At 36.1% G+C, this 27,472-nt stretch overlaps 2 protein-coding genes across 10 annotated transcripts in view; one reads left to right on the forward strand and one right to left on the reverse strand.

Annotated features, from left to right (window-relative positions):
* MTMR2 (myotubularin related protein 2) overlaps positions 1-12,176 on the forward strand; it is an 84,978-nt gene extending 72,802 nt beyond the window's left edge. For all 9 annotated transcript variants that reach the window (XM_017881992.1, XM_017881998.1, XM_017881995.1 and 6 more), the window contains 5 exons: positions 798-1,004; positions 4,187-4,279; positions 8,105-8,218; positions 10,006-10,182; positions 10,847-12,176. In XM_017881992.1, coding sequence (XP_017737481.1) covers positions 798-1,004; positions 4,187-4,279; positions 8,105-8,218; positions 10,006-10,182; positions 10,847-11,008 — 753 coding nt within the window. In that variant the 3' untranslated portion in view covers positions 11,009-12,176. The remainder of the gene's footprint in view (positions 1-797; positions 1,005-4,186; positions 4,280-8,104; positions 8,219-10,005; positions 10,183-10,846) is intronic.
* Positions 12,177-13,890: 1,714 nt separating this feature from the next.
* CEP57 (centrosomal protein 57) overlaps positions 13,891-27,472 on the reverse strand; it is a 47,888-nt gene continuing 34,306 nt past the window's right edge. The window contains exons 7-11 of the mRNA XM_017882001.1: positions 24,583-24,690; positions 23,990-24,067; positions 18,544-18,782; positions 17,216-17,360; positions 13,891-15,542 (exon numbers count right to left, since the gene is read on the reverse strand). Of these exons, the coding sequence (XP_017737490.1) occupies positions 15,312-15,542; positions 17,216-17,360; positions 18,544-18,782; positions 23,990-24,067; positions 24,583-24,690 (801 nt within the window). The 3' untranslated portion in view covers positions 13,891-15,311. The remainder of the gene's footprint in view (positions 15,543-17,215; positions 17,361-18,543; positions 18,783-23,989; positions 24,068-24,582; positions 24,691-27,472) is intronic.

Consider the following 27,472-nt stretch of genomic DNA (forward strand, 5'->3'; position numbering starts at 1 on the left):
CTGTTTTTCAAGTATAATACGATATGGCCATTGCAGGGAAGAATAGGCTGTACTGTCCTTTTTATTTTTATGTATTTATTTTTTTAAGATACCATACTTTTTTGTTTCTTTTTTTGATATGTCTAATTATGTTTAGTTTTAACTCAAGATCGATTTTAGAAAAGGTAAGTTATTTTGTAAAGGATTTCTGCATATTTAAAAAAAAGAGCTTAAGTTATTTTAAATAACAGATTGATATATTAATCTGTGAATTTTCATGCATAGTGTTACAGAAAAGTAGCTCACTCTAAAGTTTATACTGTGCTTGCTGTATGCTGTGTGACATAAAAATCTTTAGTCAAAACAATACAATAAATGCGATAGAATATTTCAAAAGAGATCCAGTATTATTGCTTTCAGGTACTTGTCCCAATTTGGTTTCAGTAAGCGTTGTTTCAAATCATAAAAAGGCTCCAATTTCCATATCAATTATTTTTATTTAAATAGATGATGGAATATTTGATGATTCTTAGAAACAGATCTCTTTAGAACTTTTCTAAGAAGAATCTTACACCATGATTTATTTAGCACCCAAAGGTACTTTTATTTGGCTATTTCATTGGGCAAATTAATAGGAGTCAGCAATTATGAGGTTTTCTAGTTTTAAAAGCAAAATTTATATGTCTTCTACCATTAAAAAAAATTATTCTTAGGAAGGGACAAATGTTTTTCCTCGTGTTATTGAAATAGTGATCCCTCATAAGCTGTATTAGTAAATTTTGAAGAAGGAAGTATTTATTAAAAAATCTGTTTTCCAGCTTATTCTTGCAGGGGCTCTTAGGATTGCTGACAAGGTAGAATCAGGGAAGACGTCTGTGGTAGTGCATTGCAGTGATGGCTGGGATCGCACAGCTCAGCTCACCTCCCTTGCCATGCTCATGCTGGATGGATACTATCGAACTATCCGAGGATTTGAAGTCCTTGTGGAGAAAGAATGGCTAAGTTTTGGACATCGATTTCAACTAGTAAGTAAGGAACCTTGACTTTTGATGCATCTCATACCAAGGCATGTGAAAAAAATACATTTTTAAAAATAAGATATTCTTCGAAATTGATCATTTATCTAGTGGGGCAAACGTTTTTGCTTGTTTTGGAAAGCATTAGGATATCCCTAACATGACTAGTCTGGAGCCAGAGCTAGCTATTTGTCAAGCATCTGACCCGGTCTTTTCTGTGATCTCCACTGGGAAACATCAAATATCATTCAGTGATTGTCCATGGGTGTTTCTGGGCAGGCGTTTTCCTAAGTAATTGAAAAACTTTTAGAAGGGTCTTTACCCAGATGCTGTCTGTAATGTTAACCTTTAGTATCCAGTAGTTACCAGAGTATACTAGCAGTGTTTATACAGTTGTCCCTTGGTATATGTGGGGGCTTGGTTCCCAGACCCCATGAATAGACCAAAATCCACACATACTCAAGTTCTGAAGCTGGCCCTGCAGGGACCGTGTAAAGTCGGCCCTCTGTGTATGTGGGTTCCGCATCCTGCATTTGGCTGAAACAAATCTGCATATAAGTGGACCTGTGCAGTTCTAACCGTGTTGTTCAAGGGTCAACTGTAACTTGAAAGGAACAGACATTGAAAGTTAGTCTGCTCTTTTGAACTTGAACTGTTAAATAAAATTGGGCACCTGGGGTGTTGATTCAGATGGCTCACATTTTGCCGCTCTCTACACAATGTACTTATCATGAAATGGCCATGTAAAACAAACTCTTACTTCAAAGAATAAAGTTTTAGTCAGCCAAAGCTGCACATGTTCATATAAATGTGATCAAAATCAAACATTTTGGGGTATTTGAAGTTGCTATGGATTCCTAAATTGCTAACTCTGGTTACCTACTCCCCCTTCTTTTTTTTTTTACTAGTTATATTTTGAAAATAGAATTTTGACAATTAAAGGGCACCCAGGCAAGGGGATTTGCTCACAAGGTTAATGTAGAATAATGATTCTCAAACTTTTTGATTTTAGGACCCCCTTTACATTGTTAACAAGTGTGGATATGGAGTTTTTCCCCTAACTCCCCAAACTTGTTACCCAGAGAACTTTATGTGAGTTATATCTATCAATATTTGCCATATTGAAAATTAAATTTTAAAAAATTTAAAATATTTCTTAATTTAGGAAATAAGCCTATTATATATTAACAGAAATAATATTTAAACGGAAAAATAGTTTCCAAAACAAAAAGTTTAATGAAAAGACTGGCATCGTTTTACTTTTACAAATTTAATGAGTTTGGCTTAAGAGAAGATAGCTGAATTTTATATTTATTTTTACCTTCAATCTGTTTTGTGAGTTTTAAGTATATGAAGAAAATTAACCACATACAGATATGTAAGTGGAAAAGCAGAAAGTATTTTAATAGCTTTTTCAGGGAATTGTAGATATTCTTCTTTGATACTATGCCAGAACTTGATAAACAGTAGTTTCTTAGAGGTTAGTTGTTATATGGAATCCAAAATCAAATTAATGAATTTTTTAATCATTAAATTCCATTGGTTTCACTTCCATTTTGAATAAATCTTTTACCCATGTGTGGTTTTCTAACATCACATATTGGTTATTTGGAAAGTACTGGCTTATTGAGTTACACAAATCTTCCAAATGTAAATGCATTTCATCATATAATACCTTAAAATCACACTTGTTAATCACCACCATTGATTTTGTCAGAAAAGCCTTCAAGTATTTTAAGCTCATTACTGTGGGCAAAAGTTCTCCAAAATTGAGTTTTCACTCAAAAGCTTGAATTTTTTCATTGACAACAAATACTGTCAGTTGTTTTCCTTTCAGTGATAATTCACATTGTACATTTTCAAAAAAAACTCTGTTTAAGTCTTTCTAATCACAGTGCATATATTGATTTTCTTTCAAGTAAAATGATGAGAAAGTGCTATCTCCTACCAAACTACGTGCAGCAGCAAAGAGTTACACATATTTCCCGTTTTGTCACACAGGCCATTAAAAAAAGTGTACTTAAGGGATGAGATTTAATAAAATTAGTAATTTTTACTGCCTTGTTAAGCACACTGGCATAAGAAAAATCGAGTTTTTTCCTTTCTTTAACTGCGAGTGTCTAGTAGGGTAGAATACAGTGGGTACGAATGCAGTTTTCATTACAAGCATTGCCCTGCTTGATGCCTGCAGAGGCACCAGAATTTTTATCCTTCATAACTTATGCATCATTAGTGCAAATGTCAACACACTGAAAAAGGTAAATAATGTCTTAATAAATTATGAAAATAGTTTTGACCTCACAGCCCTTGGATGTTTGTGGGCCCCACTTTTAGAATTTCTGCTTTGGGGTAAGGAGCAGGATTCTGTTTTCAGTTATCTGAGTCAAAGGTCCTCAGAAGAAGTAACTGAGAAACCAGGTAGATGACTGCATGCTTGAAGGGTGGATGTCAAGCATTTTTGGCAGATTTTCTAAGATGTGTGCTAATACGGTTCCTCCTAATGAAGACACATTAGCGCTAAGATAGGATGGGGTACCCTTCACTCACTGGTCAAGGTATTAACAGAGAGTGGTGCTTTCTGAGGCCAGTGTCCATGTAACTTATTTCTCAAAGAGAGAAATTAAAATCTCTAGGACAAAAATCTGGCCTCTGAGTTCTGACTGCTTCCATCTTTTATTAGCAACCTTTTTAGGATCTGGGTTTATTAAACAGAGTTGTAATTCGTATTACAAGCACTTGTGTCAGAAAATATCTCAGCAGTTTGCACATCAAAATGTTAATAGATTTCTGCTTGGCAGGATAATGGGTGATTTTTTACTTACTTTGCAAATGCAATGCTCTTTAAAAGACTCTGAAAAATTTTATGTATTTGAGACAGGGCCTCGCTTTGTCATCTAGGCTGGAGTGCAGTGGTGCAATCATAGTTCACTGTAGCCTTGTACTTTTTGGCTCAAGCCAGCCTCCCCCCTTAGCCTCCTGAACAGCTAGGACTACAGACCTATCTCAAATTCCTGGCTTCAAGTGATCCTTCCACCACAGCCTCCCAAAGTGTTGGGATTACAGGTGTGAACCACAGTACCCAACTTTGAAAATTTTTAGACTATTGACCAATTATTATTTTTAAAAAAAATTATTTCCACCAAAACATGAAAACTCCCCAAAGTTCATATATTTCACTCTTTTTGCTTCAGAGAGTTGGCCATGGAGATAAGAACCATGCAGATGCAGACAGATCGCCTGTTTTTCTTCAATTTATTGACTGTGTCTGGCAGATGACAAGACAGGTAATTTGTCTGGCCTATTATTCTTATATATCTTTCAGTTTTCCTGTCAGAGTGGAGAGATTTGGTCACTGATTATCCTATAGATCATTAAATGGAAATTTTTGTAACATCTCCATGTCCATGTGAGAGCTATTATTTATTGTCATATTATGAATCAGGTTAAAGATTAACACTTGACAGTTTGATTCTATTAGCATTTCAATAAGTAGCATTGATAATACCTCCCAAGAGGTTTTATCCTTTTTTTTGAACAAATAGTGTTAAACAGGCTCACCTAGAAGCTCATTTATATATTGCTAAGAGTGGAAATAAAATAAGCTAGGTAGCATAAGCAAAATCAAATCTTTTAAGTAACTTAACTGTTAATTTTTTAAAAAATTTCCATCTGCTCGTTCTGAAAATTTGTATTTTAAGGGAAAAATGTTTATATAGGAAGCATAACAAGGGGGGGCACCTATTTCATTCAGTTCTTTTTATTTTTTGGCATGGAGCGAGCTATTATGGCTTTTAGAACTTCTAACAAATTTGAAATATTAATATAAATGAATTTAATCTTTTGGAAAGAGCAGAGGGGACTGAGAAAACACCTGGTTTACCATGAGATCACTTTATTAATGAGGCAAGGGGTCACTGTCTTAAAAAGATGATTTAATTCTGACTCAAGAAAAACCATCTGGAAACCCTGTTGAATGCAGCTCATTGGGAGGTAATTATTTACCTAAGGCTTTATTAGACCCCAAAACAACTGGAAGTCTGAATTGTTTGTACTTAGATTGCCATATGAATTTAAAGTAGGGCAAGTGCTGGCTCTGCTTGGCTTTGGATCATATTTATTTAGGAGCATATTTTTAGCTTCAATAAAATAAAATTAATAGTAATCAGGTGAAATAATCAATTATTATATTTAATAGTCCCTTGCCTCCATAAGCATTTCTGCATGGGTGAATTATTTAGAAACATGTTGGGTTAAATGAAGCATTTTCGTAGCTATGACTACAATATGATGAGACTAGTGTTTTAGCATATATACTGAAAAGGTGTATACAATTCAGTTTTGGTTTATAAATCAGACCTTCAGTGTGTTGGGAGGTAGGAGGAAGGAGAGGTGCTACATACCTAGTTTAACAAATGTTTAGTGCTTTCTTGGATTAGGTTTGACTTTTTCCTTTGGAATTGGCTTTGAGGCAGTGTATCAACTACCTAAGTCCCTACAATCCTTTTTTGGATATGTGACCCAAAACACTAGGACCCCACTTTTGACTATTACCATATTCAGTTTTAAATAACCTTTGACTGTTGGCAAAAATCAAATTCCCCATGAAAGGAGCAGGAAAGCTCTTTGAAACCGTGGCATTGTTGATGGTCGTGTGTACTGCTTTCCAAGGTGAATACCTTGAAGGAAACGATGTATTTGAATATCAGTTCTGATATATTTGTTAGAAAAAAAGCACATTTACCAATTTCTTGCAAAGAGTACATGATAATCTACAGCCAACCACCCTGAATGCACCCATCTCATCTGATTTTGGAAACTAAGCAGGGTCAGGCCTTGTGAGCACTTGGATGGGAGAAGAGTACATCATAATACATTTCTTCCTTAGTAATTTTAATTTTGTTAACTTTTTTTTTTTTTTTTTTTGAGACGGAGTCTCGCTCTGTCACCCAGGCTGGAGTGCTGTGACAGACTCCGCCTCCCGGGTTCACGCTATTCTCCTGCCTCAGCCTCCCGGGTAGCTGGGACTACAGGCGCCGCCACCTCGCCCGGCTAGTTTTTTGTAGTTTTAGTAGAGACGGGGTTTCACCGTGTTAGCCAGGATGGTCTCGATCTCCTGACCTTGTGATCCGCCCGTCTCGGCCTCCCAAAGTGCTGGGATTACAGGCTTGAGCCACCGCGCCCGGCCAATTTTGTTAACTTTTTATATGCTCTATCTAAAAGTAGTTTAACCCTAATTTTGAGCATGGCACTAAATAAAAGAAAATCAGTTTAAATCTGTATTTCTGATAGAACCTAAAATACTTTTATAGCTGTCTTTATTTTATACACCTAGTGTTTTTCTGTATATTTTCTTCCTGAATATAAAGCATATTAGCTAGTTGTAACGTTTGTTAGCAATTATCAGTTTTTATAAATACTTGAATACTAGTATAGAGACCTGAATAGCACATTTGTCAAAACAGAACCAACTATGTTATGATAGCCAGATTCTATACCTCTCCTCCTATTTCCATCATCATCTCTGTCACCTCAGTCCTGAGATCAGGAAGCAGTTGTTGAAGGGCCTTTTAGATTTTAAACATGTAAATAAAACAAAATAGTTCTCTTCTGCTTAGGATTTTAAAAGCAATAGCTGCAGTTAATGCCCTGCTATTTTAGTTTCTTTGTGAGGAAATGCCTACTGATTAAGCTGTCTTCTCATAACTGAGCTAATAGTTTTGCCAAGAAGATGAAAAACTGATCACAGGCTTAGATCCTTGGGATTGCTATTTAGTGATTCAGGATGCATTCATATTTGGCTATAAGGCTGTTAAGAGTGTGAACAAATACAGGAGATGGGATTTATTTTTTAAAGGAATAAATGGAATTTGACAGAGTTTTTTACAATTAGCTTTTTGTTGTGGAAATGCTTGGTCATCTTCTGCTTGAGCATCTGCTTCATTCAGCTTCACAGCCACAAAAATTATTCAAGGCCTACTAAGGGCCCTTTCTTGTTTAGGAAATCTGTCATGTTACCCTGTCTACACTTGCTAAAATGTAGCAAACTTCAAGGCAAAGTTGTTTTCATCCCTGTTCCATTTACATGCCGTTTATACTATTTTCCTCCACTATAAAGGAAGGGATCTAAGAAGTAAAAACTTGGAAGCAATGTGTATTTTCACAGTCTGCAATCTAAATATTTATATAATTTCTTACATACAGCCCTATAATTGGTAGAACCTTACATAGAAGCTTCCAAATAATTCTGAAATATTAGATAGGACGGATTAAACGAAACCTTCTAACTTATGGGGGTTTGTAATTTTTTATTTGATTAGTCCCCTAAAATTGTGTTGTGTAAAACTAAGGCATCCAGTCAAGCCCCTGGCTTGGGTTAGAGAGTAAATTTTCTTTTTGTTAGATGCTGTTAAAATAGTGGCTTACAAGGGACTCTGGTTTGATGGGATGGATGTTCCCTGAAAAGTTTAGGTTGGTTTTTGTTTTCTCTGACAACCGTGGGAACCACTGTGAGGCGAGCACCCGCTCGCCACTCGCGCATGCGCACTGGCTGGGCCGCCCCGCGCCCCGCTGCTGGCAAGGATTCCCTATTGAAGAAATGGTGCTGGGAAAAAAAAAAGTAATTGCCATTTCAGTGGCAAAAGCTGCAATTACTTTTGCACCAACCTAAGTATTTAATAGGTTGATTAACTTGTAAATTATCTGCCTTAGATGTTTACTTTTGTGTATTGCTAACATTTTCTGGAGACATTATTGGCATTTTTTTGTGTAATCCTTAGAAAAAACAACTATGTTGCTGAAAATTTAAAGAATCTTAATGTTGTTTATGGTCATTTTTGGCAGAGAATGCCTAGAGTTGCCAGAATTGTTTAAGTCAAAATTCAGCCTGCAAGTTTAGGGTTAGCAGATATAGTGGATACAGAAATGTGGTCAGAAAAGTGGTAACAAGATGTATGAAAAAATCATACAAATAATGCCATAATGGTTTGGAATAATGTAGATTTGAATGTTTAACTTATTTTTAAATACTACTTCAAAGGATCTACCCATTACAGGGATGAGTATGCTTGAAGAATGTCTTAATTTATGTGTTTGTGATGTTCGATTTGCAGTTTCCTACCGCATTTGAATTCAATGAGTATTTTCTCATTACCATTTTGGACCACCTATACAGCTGCTTATTCGGAACATTCCTCTGTAATAGTGAACAACAGAGAGGAAAAGAGGTAAAAAATGAAACATGACCTTACCCATACTATCTCTACTGTGTACTTTTCCCTAAAAGAATGTACTCTGTGATAGATTTCAACTGAAGTCATTCTTTTGGGTCATACTTTATCTTACATGCTATAATACTGATTGCTTCCTTCCATAGATCTGGAACTGATATATTCTGAAGTATCTTTGTCATCACAAGGCTGAAGGTGCTAGCTAGCTGTCTGCTATGAGTTCATGGGTGGGAAATAGTTTCTGCTAAAGAGAACTGAAGTATGTGAAATGTAAGGAGCACCACCAGTGTACCAATTTTTTCTATGTAGAATGGAAATCCTTTACAGTAGGTGCAGAAAAATTTAATTAGCAGAAAATGTATATTCGAGTGAATAGGCAGCTCAGATTCCCAAGTATATCCTATTTATGGAGACATTTTAGGTTAAGTTTTTGAGTTTTTTAAGTTGTAGAGTAATACTGTAAAAAAATTCAAACACATAAAAGATAATATGTGGAAAGTTAACGTTTTTTGTTATCCCACTTTTCCTCAGAGGTATCACTGTTAAGTGGGGTTGGTATTAAGAAGAAATGGTGTAAGGATTACATTTCAAGTTTTACTTCTTTCTCAAAACTTGTCTATCCTGTGTATCAACATCTTAATCATCTTGATTAGTATCTCCCTCTGCATCAACTTTTATTCTAAAAAATGTGGTTATAAAGTAGTTTATGTTTTATTTTATAAAGCACAGTAGGAATAAGTACTTGCACTGAAGCCCAGTTGCTGGGTTCAAATCTTGGATCTATCACTTACTGTAACAGTTCGCTTGGGGAAGTCAATATTTCCTTTTGTAAAATTATGAAGATTTTAAAATAAGCGATACAAAATACCACAAGAACTGCTATGTAGTATTTCCTAGACTTCCTTAAAGGCAGGTATTAAATTTTTAAATTCACCTTATGTTTCAGTGCCTAGCATGCAGTAAATATTTCTATGCATAGCAGGCACTCAATAACTTAAGGAATGTTCATTAGAAATAGCATAACTAAGTTTCAAAGATAGTTTTATTTTTTGAGAGCCTTGGGTAGGAATCATTGATTTAAAAAAAAAAAAAAACTTTTGAAATTAATACTTTTTAAAATTAATAATAGGCATACCATAAAATTCACTTTGATAGTGTATAGTTGACTGGTTTTTAGTATATCTGAGTTGTACAGCCATCACCACATTTTCATTTCAGAACATTTCATCACCTCAGAAAACCTGGTAATAGTCACTCCCCATTCAGCCGTGCCAAACACGTAATGTTTTTGTCTCTGGATTTGCCTTTTCTGGACATTTCATATAAATGGAATCATTTAATATGTAAACCTTGTATCTGGCTCCTTTCCTTTAAGGTTCATACATTGTATATAATTTCTTTTTATGGCTGAATAATATTCCATTGTGTGGATATATTTTACTTATCCATTTATCAGTTGATGGACTTTTGGGTTGTTCCCACTTCTTGGCTATTAATGAATAATACTGGTTTGAACATCTATAAAAAAGTTTTCGTACAGACGTGTCTTCCGTTTGTTGGATAGGTACAAGAGTGGAATTGCTGGATCATGTGGTATCTCTTTGAGGAACTGCAGACTGTTTTCCAGTACCCTCTGATTTTAATATAAGTTGGTTTATCACTGAAGTCTCCAAGTCCACATCCTCTAAAGAGATTTTAATGACAAAGTACTTTTTTACAAATTTCATCTAAAGTGTAAATGGCTTATGTGGTGGATAATCTTTACCTATTTTTCCTGCCTACAGAATCTTCCTAAAAGGACTGTGTCACTGTGGTCTTACATAAATAGCCAGGTGGAAGACTTCACTAATCCTCTCTATGGGAGCTATTCCAATCATGTCCTTTATCCAGTAGCCAGCATGCGCCACCTAGAGCTCTGGGTGGGATATTACATAAGGTGGAATCCACGGATGAAACCACAGGTATGTGCTGTACAATATACAGTGGGAGTTTTCATTCATACAATGCAACTTTGTCTCCTTAAAAGCAGCTGGAAAGATTATCTGTGCATATTTGAAACTTTACTCTTTACCCATTGATAGTTAACAACTGTATAGTAGAAAAAGTACTATACTGGGGCAGGGTAATCAGTATACCTGGTTCTTAGGACTGCTTGTATGACATCGGACAAATCACTGCTCTCTTTTCTCGCATCTTCCCTCCTCTGTCTGGATAACCTCTAGGGGGTCTTGTTTTAATAAGCTGAAGAAAGTAGCTTTAGGAAAGTTAAAAGGTGAACAAAATTCTGGTCTACTGTGAATATGTTTATGGAATATTAATTACTTAGAACTGTTTAAGACTAAAAACCTGTAAATAATAGGGACTCTTCTGACTACCGACTTTTAATTGTGTTAATTATTTGTTGTATTTGGAAAAGTACCAGTTTCAGGAGCACCTACACAGCAGGTTATTCTCTGGAAATACTCAGGGGCACTGGGAAAGCCAGTGGAAAGATGAGTGGTGTCCATAGTCCCAAGGTGCCACTGGTTCCAACAGCTGAAAGAACATACACTGCAACATTTAGGGAATGATTTGACTCTTTGGTCAGGACTTCCTAGTTGAATATTTTATGTTTTGCTCTTGCAGGAACCTATTCACAACAGATACAAAGAACTTCTGGCTAAACGAGCAGAGCTTCAGAAAAAAGTAGAGGAACTACAGAGAGAGATTTCTAACCGATCAACCTCATCCTCAGAAAGAGCCAGCTCTCCTGCACAGTGTGTCACTCCTGTCCAAACTGTTGTATAAAGGACTGTAAGATCAGGGGCATCATTGCTATACACTCTTGATTACACTGGCAGCTCTATGATGAGTAGAAAGTCTTCCGAATTTAGAACCCATCTATGAGAGAAAGTTCAGTCACTTTATTTATTTTAAATCTCTCTAGGATGAGTTTAGAACTGTAGCAGTGCAGGTGGCTTAAGTGAAATAACTCCATATGTAATTACATGATTATGATACTAATCTTTTAAGTATCTAATCTTTTAAGTATCCAAAGGATATTAAAATACTTCAATCCTGGATCCACAGTGGGAACAAGTTTCTATTAAAAGGCAAATGCTGTTACAAATTTTTGGCATCTGGTAATATTAAAACCATTTTAGAAATATACTCTGTGCTCACTGTGCAGAGGAATATTAGTTTTCAAACCAAAACTGAAATTCTGTGGCATCACATATATTGGGCCTTGATATCATGACAGATCAAAATCATTTGATATCCCTTTCTCCATTCTAGGTTTTTCTTTTTTTCCGTAATTGATTTACTTTGATCACTTTTCAACTTCCATATTCTTCATATAATAAAAGGCAAAGTGTTGAAGATATTATGGTGTAGTAGTAGTTGAAGATTATTGCTGTCATTGTTTACATACTTAAGACGTATTAGCAAGTTGATCCAAAATGGGAGGCCTTATAGATGTGCTTGGGGGAAGATGAAGGGCAGAAAGCAAAGAATTCCATGCCCTTCAGATTAGCCCAATTACCAGAAACATCATGGAAGATATTTTAAAAACTATTCACTTGTTTTGTGTCTGAACACACAGAAGCTAATTGGCAAGTTTTAAGAAGTATTTAAAATCTCTTACTAGGATTGACATTTTTTCTGAAGTCTGTATAAATAGCTTATAGTGAGAAGTACTATGCTCAAATTTTACATTTTTCTTTTTGCAAATTCTATAATTTCCACTGAATAAGTCTACCAAAGAACACACTGCATGTAAAAGACGTATTACAATCTCAAAGCCAGTAAAAGAAATCTTGCTTCACTGTTCACCTGCTACAAGTAAGAGTTTGGTGCTGGTAGAAACATTTGACTTTTATTCTATATAAGAGCCATATGTAATGTACTGTAACAAAGGAGCTTCTTGTCCCTTGGTCTTTTAATTAAAAGAAATTCCAACTGACTTTTAAACTTTGTTCTTGTCCAAAGTTGCCTTTTCTTTTTTCCCGCTAGAAATATTTGGAAATTATTGGAGGAATATGCACCCCACATGAAAATGTTCAATTTGCACCCATTTTCCCTTAACCAACACCCAAATCAAACAAAATATACAGTGTTTTTCTACTCACTAATTCACTATACAGGGAGTCTGAACCTTAGCCTCCCTCTTGGTCTTGCAATGAGGAACTATAGTTTCTATTAGTATATCCAATTTAGCAAAATTAGCACCAAAATGATTTCTTTTGTTTTTTTTTTTTTTTTTTTTTTTTTTTGAGACAGAGTCTCGCTCTGTCGCCCAGGCTGGAGTGCAGTGGCCAGATCTCAGCTCACTGCAAGCTCCGCCTCCTGGGTTCATGCTATTCTCCTGCCTCAGCCTCGGGAGTAGCTGGGACTACAGGCGCCCTCCACCTCGCCCGGCTAGTTTTTTTGTATTTTTTAGTAGAGACGGGGTTTCTACTAAACCGTGTTAGCCAGGATGGTCTTGATCTCCTGACCTCGTGATCCGCCCGTCTCGGCCTCCCAAAGTGCTGGGATTACAGGCTTGAGCCACCGCGCCTGGCCACCAAAATGATTTCTTTGGTAATTGTGTGAAATACAAGCTTTTTAATAGGGCATTTAAGTGGCTAGCAAATCGGTATTAAACATTAAGCTTTCTACTCCAAGTATTTCACAAATGCATCTGCCATTTTCCTCGTTTAAACCTTGATTATCTTGGCCTGATACCACATGAAAGAATGTAGAATGGCTGAAGAGATCAAGAATTTAAAGCTTCTAGTCTTAATATACTTGCATCCACTTCAAATTCCAATCAAAAGCCAGGGGAATCTAAGTGCAACCCTACCACTTCTCTGCTGAGAACCTTCCAGTGGTTCCCCTCACCTTCTGCAGAAGTCTCCAATATGGAGTACACGCACTTGAGCATTTAAGATATACCACTGGTGTGTGTGGGAGGGAGGAGGAATACTAGCACTTTTTATATATTTACACAAGCAAAACTTTTAAATATTTGAATTGACAGTTACATGTTTCATAACTTTATATGTCTGTTGGTTGTGCAGGTGTAATTTTTTCCCTTTTTGATTAGGGTTACAAAATTTAGAGACCAGTATGATTAAGTTGAAGCTCCTTAGCCTCCTTCGACCTAGTCTTTGCATACCTCAACTTTTATGTACCAGTGCTACTCTTCTGTTCACAACTGCCTCATGTAATCTGCAGATTCCTGCTTCCCCACTTTTGTTCAGTCTAGTGCACCTGGAACAACTGTTCTCCCTTGTGACTAATTCCTCTTTTCTAGCATTTAGGCATCACCTCTTCCTCTGGGAAGTTATCTGATTCACGACTGCCTTCTCTGACATCCTCTGTGCCCCCACAGCACTGTGTATATGGCTACTACCACTGCAATTCACCGCATTATATTGGAATGAACAATTCACCTGTCTACCACAAGTCTGTAAACATAACTTATTTGAAATGAATTGCAATAAAGCTGTGTTACAACGTAAGTGGATGGATGACACATTCCTCTACTGTAAACTTGCAGATAAGAAAACTGAAACAGTATTTTTTCACTTCTCACCTGAGAGTACAAAAAGCTGGAGTAGATCAGTTTGAATCCTAGTTGAGAAATGGGGTGGGATTTAGCATCATTCAATCACCCTTCTCCTAATTAGGACTCAGAGCCACTACAATTCAAATGATGGTTATACAATTTAATGACCTGAAATTCAAACAAGGAGATAACAGCAGTTTTTAATAGTTGAAATGGTGGTTGACACATGTATTTATCATGTCACCAGTGCACTGTTTCTCACTTCTCTTGTGTCTATGGGCTCACAGTTATTAATTCGATCAAGCTACAAACCTACTCATTAGAAAACTGGACACACAAGCACAAGTTTACAAGCCACAAATACCCCAAAATCTACTTAAGGATGCTAAATTAAAGCCTGTTACTGTAGTATCTTATATCATGAGGAAATCTAATATTCTTGGGCTCTTTCTATGTAAGCATGAGTATAGCAACTAAGTACTAGTTTTTTCTCTTCATCAGTACATTGATGTCCTATTTAGAAATGCATTTTTTGAGAGCTTATCACAAAGCCTTTATTAACAGGCTGTTAAGGAAAGTTTCAGTGTTTCTTTTAAAAAGGTGCTTTATTGACTTTAAATTTATAAAAGGTTAACATGTCTTGATCTAGTTGAAATTATGATTTATAGCAACATGATAACAATTATGTGTATAGTTCATATTCCACTCATACTGTACACCCGTAAAAGCAAATATTCAAAGGGTTCTCTAAGTTTCAAGATTAAAAACCATAATGCCTTGACTGAATATCATGATTACAAAACAGGTGTTAAGAACTGTGAAGGTATATGCTCACAACATATCCCTTCTCCCATTCTCACTTTATTCCAGAATCTCATTTCACTGACAATTTGTTTATACTTTCAAAATCCTTTTATAATTTTACAGATATAACTCAAAATGACTGCTTAGGTCTTTAAAAAAATTAACAGATTAAAAGCAATACAAGTGCACTTAATACTGATCAAAGTCTGAAATGCCAAAAGCAAAATAAAATCCTCTGAAATATATATATATGTGTTTAAATCTAGAAAAACTCCACCAATAGTAGAAACAAAGTATGTTTAATGGTTGCTTTGGAAAGGGGAAGTGGGCACTTCATGCCAGGGAGATTTAAAAATGAGACTTTTCAAGCAAGCACTGCCTATGGCATAGTCTCATATTTTGAAAATGTAAACCTAATTTTAAATATAAAGAACTATTTTTTAAAAAATCACACCCACAAGTAAAAAACTGGTATCTGTTTACAAAGTGCAGTATATCAGTACAGCAAACTTATCTCAACAAAACAAGATTATGTGTGGTTTCTCAGGCTTTAAACCCCCCCTGGTTTCCATTTAAATGCTTTAACATTGAGTCATCCTGCATACATGAAAAGCCTGTGTACTGAAGCCTGGGTCCCTTAACACCTGCTATTAATTAATTCCAACATAAGTGAGTATGAGACCTGGGAAGTAAATTGTCGTCATCTGATTGATGAGGTACAGAGTATCTGAATAAAATTTCTGACCTGGTTATGAGTCAGTAATCCCAACACAAACTACTGCTTTGTAGTGAATTCTGTATGGTTTGCATGTCCTTCAATAACTGAAGATTTTTTCTGCCTTTTTCTCCAGGTCTCAGTTTGGTAAAATCTTTCTTATTTGTGGTCCCTGTGATTCCAGAACGGCCGCTGCTGTTTCCTTCTTCATCAAGAGTCTTTTTGGTAGCTTTTAATTCCTTCTTCTGCTTCTCTAACTTCTGTTTCTCCAGCTATACCAAATAACCAAGGCAGGAAGGAAAAGGAGAATTTAATGAAAATATTTTTTTCTGACAACAAAAGTACAAAAGAGTACCTTTTCTGGTTAACTCTCATGCTAACTGAAACTCAAATATTACATTCTAGGCTTTTTTAAAAATTCAAAACCTACTGCACTAGTCATTTAACACTTAAATATCAATGTAAATAAATATATGCTTAAATATATATAACAATATACAAACAAGTAAACCTGGGTAAACAAATTCTGGTTGTCCTAAATTAAGGCAATATTGCCAAAGTACAGAACAGGGCGAGTGAGAAACAAGGGGAGTTGAAGGAAACTCATGGAAGAGGCAAAAATCAGACACACAGAAAGAACGGGAAGGATTTTCACAAATGGGAGAAGAGGAGAAAGACATTCTAAAAACTAGTCTGAGGAGGCAAAGAAGCAATTTCCAGATGGATGAACAGATGTAATTGGTAATGTATTAATACTATGAAAAGAATTTGATTTTTTTTCCATTATTTTAGAATAATTTAAAATAGGGGAGCTTTATTTTTACTTTAGTCAAACTGATGCTGGCATGTTGGTGTTCCATTAGAATAAGTCTAATTAGTATAAGCAACAAATTAGACCATTACTCCTTACTCCTACAGGAATACTTTGCTTGTATTTCTTTTTCATACATGAACTTTGAAAAAACATCCCAGGTTTTAGAGTTGAAAAGGCTAGTTTCATCCCGGCTCTGCCATTTCCCAGTGAGCTGGTACTTGGGCAAGTTATTTAATGTCGCTGAGGATATATGCATACTTCCCAGAAAATGTGGCCTAGCATCCTCATCTATGAGAATATACCCATTTCATAAGCCATTTGTGAAAATTAGATGACATACTCAAAGCACTTGGCACTGGGTCTATCATATGGCTACCAATCAACAGCCAACAAACCTGTTCTGCTCTCTGAACTTCTCAGCCTTCTCCATTTCAGTCAGTGGAATCACCATCCTGCCTAACTCCCTCTCCTACATGATACCCAGCAGCAAATAACCCCAATTTTTTTTTACTTCCAAAATATACCTCAAATCTGTTTACCTCTGCCCAAACCCAACTACTGTCTTGCTGACCACCTCTGATATGTCTATAGCTGATCTCTCAGCCTCTCTGCCTTGATCCCATCACCCTACCCCTAGTCACTACAGTAATCTCTTAAATACCTGAATCATGTTTCTCTCTGGATGAAAACCCTTGAGTGTGACGTCACCACTGCATCTAGTAGATACTACATTGTTGGCTGATATAAAATGATTAGTAACAAATACATTTCACATATTTAATGTTTGACTTATTCCTTTGGAAATAGAATTTCTCAGGTGCTTTTTAAAAAAACTTACTTGGATAAACTCAGAACTATTTAAATTCATCAAATAAGTTAAAGCTTATTCATAAAGAATATTAAATACATTCAGTATTTGAAAGATGTATCTTAATTGAATATGCTAAGTGACTAAAAGTGTCTTCTTTCCTAATCCACTTACCAATTCTTAATGAACAAATGTCTTCAGTAAAGAAGTATCTCCTGTAGATATTTATCTATGATACACTTAGTGTCATAATTTAATATCTGAATTAAAGTGTATTTTTTTTCTTAATCATTAGAAACTTGAGTGAAGGAAAACTGAGTTACCTGGGCTTGGTATTTTCGAACTTTAGTTATTTGGTTGGCTTTTGCTTCCATCCTTCCCACTAATGCCTCCAATTCACACTCTAACTTGTCTTTCAGTTCAACAGTTGGTGACTCCTGGATAAGTTTTGCAAGTTGCTGGTGATCACTATATACAAAGCAGAAGTAGAACGTGGTTAAGTTTTCTATGTTTCATGGCTAGGTCTATTATACCTTACTCATTATGGGGTTACTGCCCCATGTGTTTAAAAAATGACTCCATTTTTTGAATAGAGCAAGAAAATTTTTTTTGAGATGGAGTCTCACTCTGTTGCCCAGGCTGGAGTGCAGTGGCGCAATCTCAGCTCACAACAAGCTCCACTTCCCAGGTTCATGCCATTCTCCTGCCTCAGCCTCCTGAGTAGCTGGGACTACAGGCGCCCACCACCATTCCCGGCCAATTCTTTTGTATTTTTAGTACAGACGGGGTTCACCATGTCAGCCAGGATGGTCTCAATCTCCTGACCTCATGATCACCCGCCTCAGCCTCCCAAAGTGCTGGGATTATAGGCGTGAGCCACTGTGCCCAGCCTAGATCAAGACATTTTTAATTGAAAATATGAATTTAAAAGTTCAAGAAAGGCACTGGAGGGAAATACAAGAGTTCTTAATTTCAAGGTTAAATCTTTATATTCATATTTTCCCCAAAAGAATACTGTATATGTAAAGGAAAGTCTAGAGATAAATCTTGTTCTTCAGACACCCATGTCCTAACTTATCAGTTAAGTTTAGCTAAAATGAATGTAATGTCAGGCACCAGATAATGATGTAGTACACAACAGACCACATATACAACAGTGATCCCGTAAGACTTTAATATCATATTTTTACTGTATCTAGGTATGTTTATATACACAAATACCATTGTGTTACAACTGCTTATAGTATTTAGTAGTAGAGTAACATGCTGTATAGGTTTGTAGCCTAGGAGCAATAGACTATAAGATTAGCACACTCCTACAGGCATAAGGAAAAAAAAATTGCCTAATGATATATTTTTCAGAGCACATCTCTGTCATTCAGTGATGCATGACTGTATATCATAAGTTCTCAGACAAAGAAATACAACTTAAACATAAACCTTGGTCTTCAAAATATTTAACAGTAAGAGAGAGATTTTACCCTTATTAGTTGTATTTGTTAAAGTCCCAGTAACTTGGTTAGTGTAAGGATTGTGCTCAGCCATACTTGCTCAACAAAGTAAAGTAAGAATAATAAAGTCAACAAGTTTTTAAAAACTGAGGTTTTAGAGCTAAATTGAATTAAAAAACAAATAACAAAAAACAACTCACAAGCTCATTTGCCCAAATTCATCCTGTAAAGTCTGTAAGACTTCTGCTAGCTCCTCATTAATACCGTTGGAGGGAGATGTTACTGACAACTTCTTACTTTTACCACCTCGTGAAGATACTTGCTTTGCCAAAGGAATACTGTTGATGACTCGATCATTGCACAAAGCTTTACTGTGTTGCTTCATTAGATGCAAGACAAGCTGAACATTGGCTACCACTGCATGGCTAGGACTTGTGGACTAAAGGAAGAAAAATGATGAAAGAAGTAACTGAAGTTATATTCTCTACACCACTTTCTATTCCCTAAGCCTAGGTAAAAAGAACTCTTCACCCCTCAAAGTACAGTATATAAATCCTAAAATTATTCTGATCATGATGTTCTTCTATTTGAAATTCTCTGATATAAATCCACTAACTATAATGTTTCGGAATGGAAAATAAGGCCCTACATCATTGAGCTGCAACCTACATTTCCTAGCCTCATGTCCTATCATCCTCCACTTCTCTCCATTTTGTGAACAAACCATATTTGCAGATGACATTTTTTGGTATGTTAGCAATATTTATATCATTCTTTAAAACCCAGTTCAAATATATTATTTTTAAAGGCTTCCTTAAAACTGCCAGGTAATCAGTCCATCTCAGATCACCTATAACACTTTACATATCTCTCTCATATCATTTATCATAATATATTTTAATTGCTTTTACATATCTATTTCACCTACTAAACAGTGTACATCCAGGTGGTAGAGACTTGTTCATTTCTCTATCCTGGAATAATTAGGAAGCACTAAATACATGTCTATCACATGTGTAAGAAAAACCTGGTAAGACTTCTCAAAATATTTTGTTTTGTTTTAAACACTAAACCAACAATCTCAATGTACTATTCCATTTTATAAATAGATGGTTAGGCTTACTTGGCTCCATAAATATCATTAGACAGCATATTTAAAATGCAGGTTCCTAGGCAGCACACCAAACTCACTGCAGAGTTAGAGTTTGGAAATTTGTTTTCAAGTCCTCCAGTTGATTTTGATTAGCCAGATTTGGAACCACCATGCTAAGGTAAACATATGCTTTCCTTCTAATCTTAGTTCCCATTGTTAGCTAGCAAATTGAATACAGCAGTATTGTATATCACATCCAAGTGGGAGTTTATTACATCAATGCAAGGCTGGTCCACTATTCAAAAATCAATCGATGTAACCACTATTTTGCCCATAACTTGTAATATATATTTATTATACTAGTTGCCTATAAGTACACTTTCAGTATGCAATAATTTAAAAAATTATCTTGTTCCTGTTATTTTTCTGATTATATTAATATATGCACTTGACCCTTGAATAATGGAGGGGTTAGGGGCTCCGACCACCCATGCAGTCAAAACTCTGCCATAATGAAACTATTTTTTTTCCTTCAACTTTTAAGTTGTAGGGTACATGCACAGGTTTGTTACACAGGCAAATGTGTGCCATGGTGGTGTGTTGCACAGATCAACCCATCACCTAGGTATGAACCCCAGCATCCATTAGGTACTCTTCCTGATGCTCTCCCTCCCCGTTGACCAACTCCCTCACCAAACAGGCTCCAGGGCATGTTGCTCCCCACTATGTGTCCATGTGTTCTGATAATTCAGCTTCCACTTATGCAGCTGAGAACTATAAAAAAAACTTTGCCCTAAAATGTAACTAATAGCCTGCTATTGACTGGAAGCATTTATATTATGTTTTATGTATAAACTATATTCTAAAAGTAAAGTTAGAAGAAAATATTAAGAAAATCCTAAGGAAGAGGAAGTATATTTACTATTCATTAACTGGATCACCATACAGGCCTTCATCCCCATTATTCACTGTTGAGTAGGTGGCAGAATAGGGTTGGTCTTGCTGTCTCAGCAGTGGCAGAGGCAGAAGGGGTGGAGAGGGTGGAGGGTGAGGCAGGAGAGGCTAGCACATTCTGTATAACTTTACAGAAATACACTATAATTTGTCTTGACTTTTCTTTTTCATTTCTCTAAAAATGTTTCTCTATGATACCAATTCTTCTTCCACCATTTGCTTTAGTTTCAGTGATGTATCATAGAAGGGTCTATGTCATAAAAGTCAAAAGCAGGCTGGCCACAGTGGCTCATGCCTGTAATCCCAGCACTTGGGAGGCTGAGACAGGTGGATCACCTGAGGTCCGATTTTGAGACCAGCCTGGCCAACATGGAGAAACCCTGTCTCTACTAAAAAAATACAAAAATTAGCCAGGCATGGTGGTACATGCCTGTTGTCCCAGGTACTTGGGAGGCTGAGGTGGGAGAATTGCTTGAACCCAGGAGGCAGAGGCTGCAGTGAGCTGAGATGGAACCAGTGCACTCCAGCCTGGGTGACAGAGCGAGACTCTGTCTCAAAAAAAATAAAAAAGTGAAGAGCAGTCTTGAATAATTAGAACCCTTCTGCCAGACTGTCTAATGTCAATGTGTTTTCTGACATTACTTCTACGTTGTCTTCCTCATCTTGTGGCAATGGTTTGAAAGCACTTGTATCCATCCCAGTCGTCTTCTGTTAATTCCTCTGTCATGGTGTCTGCTGACTCTTGAATTTCTCCAAGATTCGTAGCCTGAAATCCTTCACCTCCAACCTTTTTTTTTTTTTTTTGCAATATCTACAATCTCTTTCATGATTGGCTCTGTCATAAATCCTGTGAAATCATGCATATCACCTGGAGAGTTTTCTCCAACAGGAATTTATTATTTCAGGCTTGATGGCTTTCATGACTTTTCTATAAAATGATGGCATCATCTTCAATTGTGTAATCCTTCCAGACTTTCATAATGTTCTCTCTGAAGTTCTCTTCCACAGCATTAAGAACCCTTTTTACAGTGTATGTAATGTGCCTTAGAGGTCCTTATGCTCCCTGATCTAGAGGCTGAATTAGACACCTTGTGTTTAGGGGCAAGTAGACTACTTCCATGCCTTTGGTGTTGAACTTCCATGCTCCTGGATAGCTAGGGGCAATGCCTAGTATTAAAAAGACTTTAAAAGGCAGTCTCTTACTGGCATTACTGGCAAATTACTCCCTGACTTCAGGGACAAAGCATTGTTGGATCAATGCTTTTTCTAAATCCAGTTTAGAAAAAGGGTTCTCACCGGGGCATTCTTGTCGTAAACCCAAAGACTGGCAGTTGGGTATATTTCCCCTTGAAGGCTCAGGGATTAGCAGCTTTATAGACAAGGGCAATCCTGATTGTAATCTGATTGTGTTTTCACAAAATAGTAGATTTAGCCTGTCTCCTCTTTCCTTAAATCCTGGTGCTGACTTCTCTTCCTTACTCATAAATACCCTTCATGGCATCATGTTTTTCCAGAATAGGGTACTTTTGTCTGCATTAAAAGCCTGTTCAGGAAGATACCCTTTCTCCTTAATGATTTTCTTAATGGCATCTTAGGACTCATCTGCTGCCTCTTGGTCAGCAGAAGCTGCTTCTCCTATCTTGATATTTTTAAAGCCAAACCTCTAAAATTATCAAACTATCCTTTGCTGGAATTAAATTTTCCATCTTTAGATACCTCACCTTCCTTTTAAGTTGTCATATAATGACTTTCCTTTTTCTCAAATCATTATTAAGAGTCTAAATATGGCTTTCTTATTGCAATCCTGCATCCACATAAAAGCTGCATTTTCAATGAGATAAAAGCTATTTTGCAAAAGCACAATGTTTTGGCACCTGCTAGAGTGGCTGCAGTGGTAGTTTCACAAATTTCCTTTTTTTTTTTTTTTTAAATGTTTTTTTTAAGAGACAGGATCTTACTCTGTTGCCTATGCTGGTACAGTGGTGCCATCATAGCTTACTACAGTCTTGAACTCCTGGGCTAAAGTGATCCTCCTCCCTCAGCCTCCTGAGTAGCTGGAACTACAGGTGCACTCCAACATGCCAGGCTCCTTTGTTGTTGTTGTTGTTTTACAATAGTCCTTCAGCTGGATTCATTTATTTTGAAATGGTGAACCACTGCAGCTGCAGACCTCAATCTATGGTTCATAGCAAGCAATGCAGCTTTTTCTTGTCATGTCATGACTTTCGTCTGCTTCTTGGGAGCACTTCCACCATCATTAGTAGCACTTGACATGGGTCCTATGGTATTATTCAAAGTATTTACTGTATTGTGCTAAACATGATGGTAAATATGAAACTGCTAGAGAACACTTTTTACTGTGACACACAATTTGCTGGAGAGATGAACTGCTCATTTGAAGATGATTAGCATCACACGGCATTTTAAGTGAATACTCCCAACCCTTGAGCTCATCACAATGGCAACAGAAGGTGGCTACAAAATTATCAGTTGCACAGTATGTACTACAGTTAATTTTATACAGTTATGATTTAATACTGCATCTTTATCTATTTACATTTATCTGTACTGTGAATGGCGCCACGTAGTCTGTGTGCAAATCGTTTTTGATAAATTATAATTAAAAAGACTTGTGTACATTTATGGTAGTAAATAATAAAATGCACTCGTATTGACATAGTCAATTTTATGCATCCATGACATACCAACTTTTTCTTAGCTTCTGATATTTCTAAGATACAGTTTGCAAGTTTTTTCAAATTGCCAGAAATCTCCAAAAAATTTTCTGAGATACTTATTGAAAAAAAAAAATCTGCCTGTAAGTAGACCCACACAGAGTTCAGACTCATGTTGTTCAAGGGTCAACTGTACCTTTTTCAAATGCTTGTCACCACTAACGTATTATATTCCCCATGATTTCACTCCAAATTTACTAGGGGTTTAAAATAAATATAAACAAATATAAAATTCAAAAGAACATTTACTTCCCAAGATGCTAGAATGACAATCTAGTTGGAATCGAAACATAAAACCACCAGCAACACAGCTCATAAAGTAGTGTCAACTAGCACAGTTTTAGGCACTTCACTCAGTACTTGTTGATATATGATGATACAGCTTTACATTCAAGTGCTAAAGAAACTTAAGATTCAAGTGTACGTATGACTGCTTCTTGGAGAATTAGTCCTAGAAATGATCTGGATGTGAGGACAAGTAGAATATACTATATGCTTATTCAAATATCTACCTATATCTAAATATAACTCAACAGGATTGATACTAAAAATCCAATGCTACAAACATACTATTTCTTATTTCCTTGACCCCTATCTGAAACGACACCTTCTTCAACTTAGGGTCTCGGTTTTTATCACTTCCTTTCCACATATACTTTATCTACTTTAAGGTATCCTCCCCATCTCTTCCTTGCTTCCCCAATCCCAAAAAACCTCCCCCCATATCATTTTCACATCACTGTGATCCACACTGGTACAGGGACAGAAAAATGTTCATTCCATTTATAGACATACTTGCAGATGCAGAGACTTAATTCAAGGATCAACACTGTACAAAAAGAATCCAGAGTTTGACCAACTCACCTTCCCAGCTACAAACGGCATATCACCCAAGCATAATCTATAATGTGGTTGTGCACCAAAATAGTTCCTAGAACTTTTCTGAATGAAAAGAAAAGGAAAACAATTTTATTTTATTCACATGATAATAAAAACTGACTATACACGACTAACTTGAAACTTCAGTTAACTACTGGGCTACTACTTGCCTTATCTATAGCTGGCATTATGATCACGAGCCAGCTCCTAATAGTACTTGTTAGCACGTATCCTAGCCTAGTAAAGGCTGGGGGAAAAAAAGCACTTGACAAAACAACAGTTACATTCTAAGTAGAAAATCAGTATACATATACACAAAACATTGTAAGAGCACGAGATAATGCAGTACTAATAATAATGCTAATTTTGTATAGTGTTCTGCAGTTCCAAAATGCTTACATATTTTCTATCAGGATAAAAATTTAGAAGTATTACTTATCTCCACCTTCTGAATGAAGAAATTGAGAATGAAAGATTTACTCTCTCAAGGTTGTAGTACACCATACAGTTTATGGGTGTTTTGACATAAACTATACCAAGTAATCAGCATTTTGCCTGATTTGGTTCTGTCTTCACACCTTTTCTGGTGGTTTTGACTTCTTTTTTTTAATTCTTCTTGCACTGGGAACACGTGGAGTTGCCTTATCTTCAAAAGTAAGTCTATTTGTTTCTAGACCAGTCTGCAACTAGGAAAAATGAGAGTCTAAAGTTAATGCCGTAGGAATAAAACCTATGAAAGCCTGTAAAAGCCAATGGTAGTATCTAACTGAAAAACGTATTATAGCTGTATAACTATGTCTTGAACCAATCTATCAATGTTTGTCAAATATTTTAAATACATACCAGTCTCTCATTTTATCTTGACCTTCTTTGTTATAATCTGTCCTTTCTTCAGTGTGGAACACATTACCTTCAGTATTTGTAGCTACTCCATAAATTCTAGCTAATGAGTTAAAAGGCAATGAATGTATCTAACCCCAAACCATTGCTTCAATACATTCTCTTTTCAAAAATGGCATCTACTACGTTACCAGATACAAAACAGCCAAAGAGCAGAATACATTTCTTCACCTTCTAAAAGCCATGCACTTACTATACAAGAAAAGGAATTGAAAACTTATGTCCAAAAAAATACCAAAAAACAAAAACACTGGAAGCTATCAGGCAAATGTTACCAAGTCCTTTTCTCTAGAAGCTTAGTAAGTATAGTAATTTAAAAATATCCTGTCTTCATGGTAGAAATTCCACAAGCACTTACTAAGAATTTCAAAAAAGGACTGCTCTTTTCACTAAGCCAACTTTCAACTTTCCTTAAAAAAAAAAAAAAAAAAAAAACAAAAAACAAAACCTGTCCAGAATAGTGGTTGCTTCAAATCTGCCTATATGTACCAAAACTGTCTGCAGTTTATGAGGACAGTTTGGATTGCCAGGTGGCTGTCCAGACCTCATGATTTTGGCCCTTCCAGATTGGGGAAATTCGTATTTTAAAGTATTTTAAAAGTTCCCCAGGAAATTATAATGCAGCTAGAACAAATATTCAGAACCAGTGGATTCCATAAAAACAGATACTGAGATTATCACTATTACTTTCCACGAGTGCAGCTTTGGGGTAAAAAAAATCTATTCCATGACAAAGGAATACAGGAAGCATCTATACATTCCCAATACACCTAACATTGCTTTATACATAGTACATTGACTAGATATAATTCAATGAATAGGAAATTACTACTCTAGAAGACTTATGATGCCAATGAGTGTAAACAGTGTACAAGAACATTTTTTTGAGTATTTTAACTTCCAATTTATTTATTCTTCCCAGCAGCTATCTTATTTCTGTGCTACAGTTTTAAAACATTTTAAAGCACTTTCATTATTTTTTTATTCTCATTTGATCACCCCAATACCAAGAAGATGCAAAATGCAGAACACCTGTTTTTTTTGAGACAGAGTTTTGCTCTTGTTGCCCAGGATGGAGTGCAATGGTGTGATCTCAACTCACTGCAACTTCCACCTCCCAGGTTCAAGCGATTCTCCTGCCTCAGCCTCCCAAGTTGCTAGGATTACAGGCATGCACCACCACGCCCGGCCAATTTTGTATTTTTAGTAGACAGGTTTTCACCATGTTGGTCAGGCTGGTCTCAAACTCTTGACCTCAGCAGACCACTATTTAACAATGGAAAAAATCCAGGCTCTGAATAGTTACATAACTTGCCCAACACTAGACTTGGAACCACGTATCTATCCCTCATTGTTCTTTCAGTACAATAATGTTCACCACCAACTCAAAATATTTACTGGTAACATATTACCAGCAACAACTAATTTGGTCCCTATGTGTTGCCTGCTAAATTAAGGAGAAAACAGAAGTACCATAAATTATTTTACAAATTCATTAACTAAGGAACTTACTAAATTTTGTATTTCATATATAATGTACTCAACACCACAATGCATATAAAGCACAACCCACAAGTTTGTTTGTTACAAATATGGAAATGGAAACACAGTGAAGTGGCCAACCCTAAAGAGAAAATGGGCAAAGAAAATTTGTTGGTCAAAAATTAAGCCATGTGGCTATGTAACTCAGAAAGCACACTGAGGGAAAACAACAACAATCTACAAATTGATCAGAAGGTAAATGTTTGAGAAAGAACTATATCCGATTTAATAGAAAATAAGTCAACAAATTTAGAGACGCACTAGAACAAATAGACAAGGTAACAAAGATAACTTTTATATTCCTGTAATCACATATATGACGTGAGCCCAAGACATTGTAGGCCTTTGGTCACAGATTGAACTGCAGAGGCTCTACTCTTTGGAATCAAGACCTGATTCTTGTGTGTATCTGAAAAAAGATACATGCATATGTCATAAAAATAAAAGACCCTGGAAGGGGCAGGGGAATATCTGGGAGGAATTTGAGCAAATAAGCTCATAAGGAGAGTGTCTTCAGTGAAAACATGAACATTTTATTTTACTGAGTCTATAAGTCAGACTTACTTCAGTAGTCTTGCTATGTATCTCCTAGAAACGCATTTCTGGTTGGTACATATAAACTCAATGCTTTTGTGAATCCACACTACCTCACCTATTCTATCTGGTGGCCACTGCATGGGATAAAATCCAAAACTAGGAGAGAGTAGAGCTCATTTTCCTCATGTGGTGGCTTCTGTTAACTGGTCTGGGTCATCAGCTACTGGGGCAGCCCACTACCTCAACTTCTGTCCTGACATCTTGAGGTCACCAAAGAAGAGAAGTACCTATAAGTAGGACACTGAAAGAGCTTTTAAATATTTTTCTGATAGTGGCCATATAAGAAGTTTTACATGGTTACAAACCTTCTTATGTGTATAGTCTCTGATATTAGTGTGGCATTTTTTTTTTTATTATTTTTTTTTTTATTATACTTTAAGTTCTAGGGTACATGTGCATAACGTGCAGGTTTGTTACATATGTATACTT

Source organism: Rhinopithecus bieti, unplaced genomic scaffold (genome assembly GCF_001698545.2).
Source record: "Rhinopithecus bieti isolate Rb0 unplaced genomic scaffold, ASM169854v2 scaffold_12653, whole genome shotgun sequence".
Taxonomy (NCBI): Eukaryota; Metazoa; Chordata; class Mammalia; order Primates; family Cercopithecidae; genus Rhinopithecus; species Rhinopithecus bieti.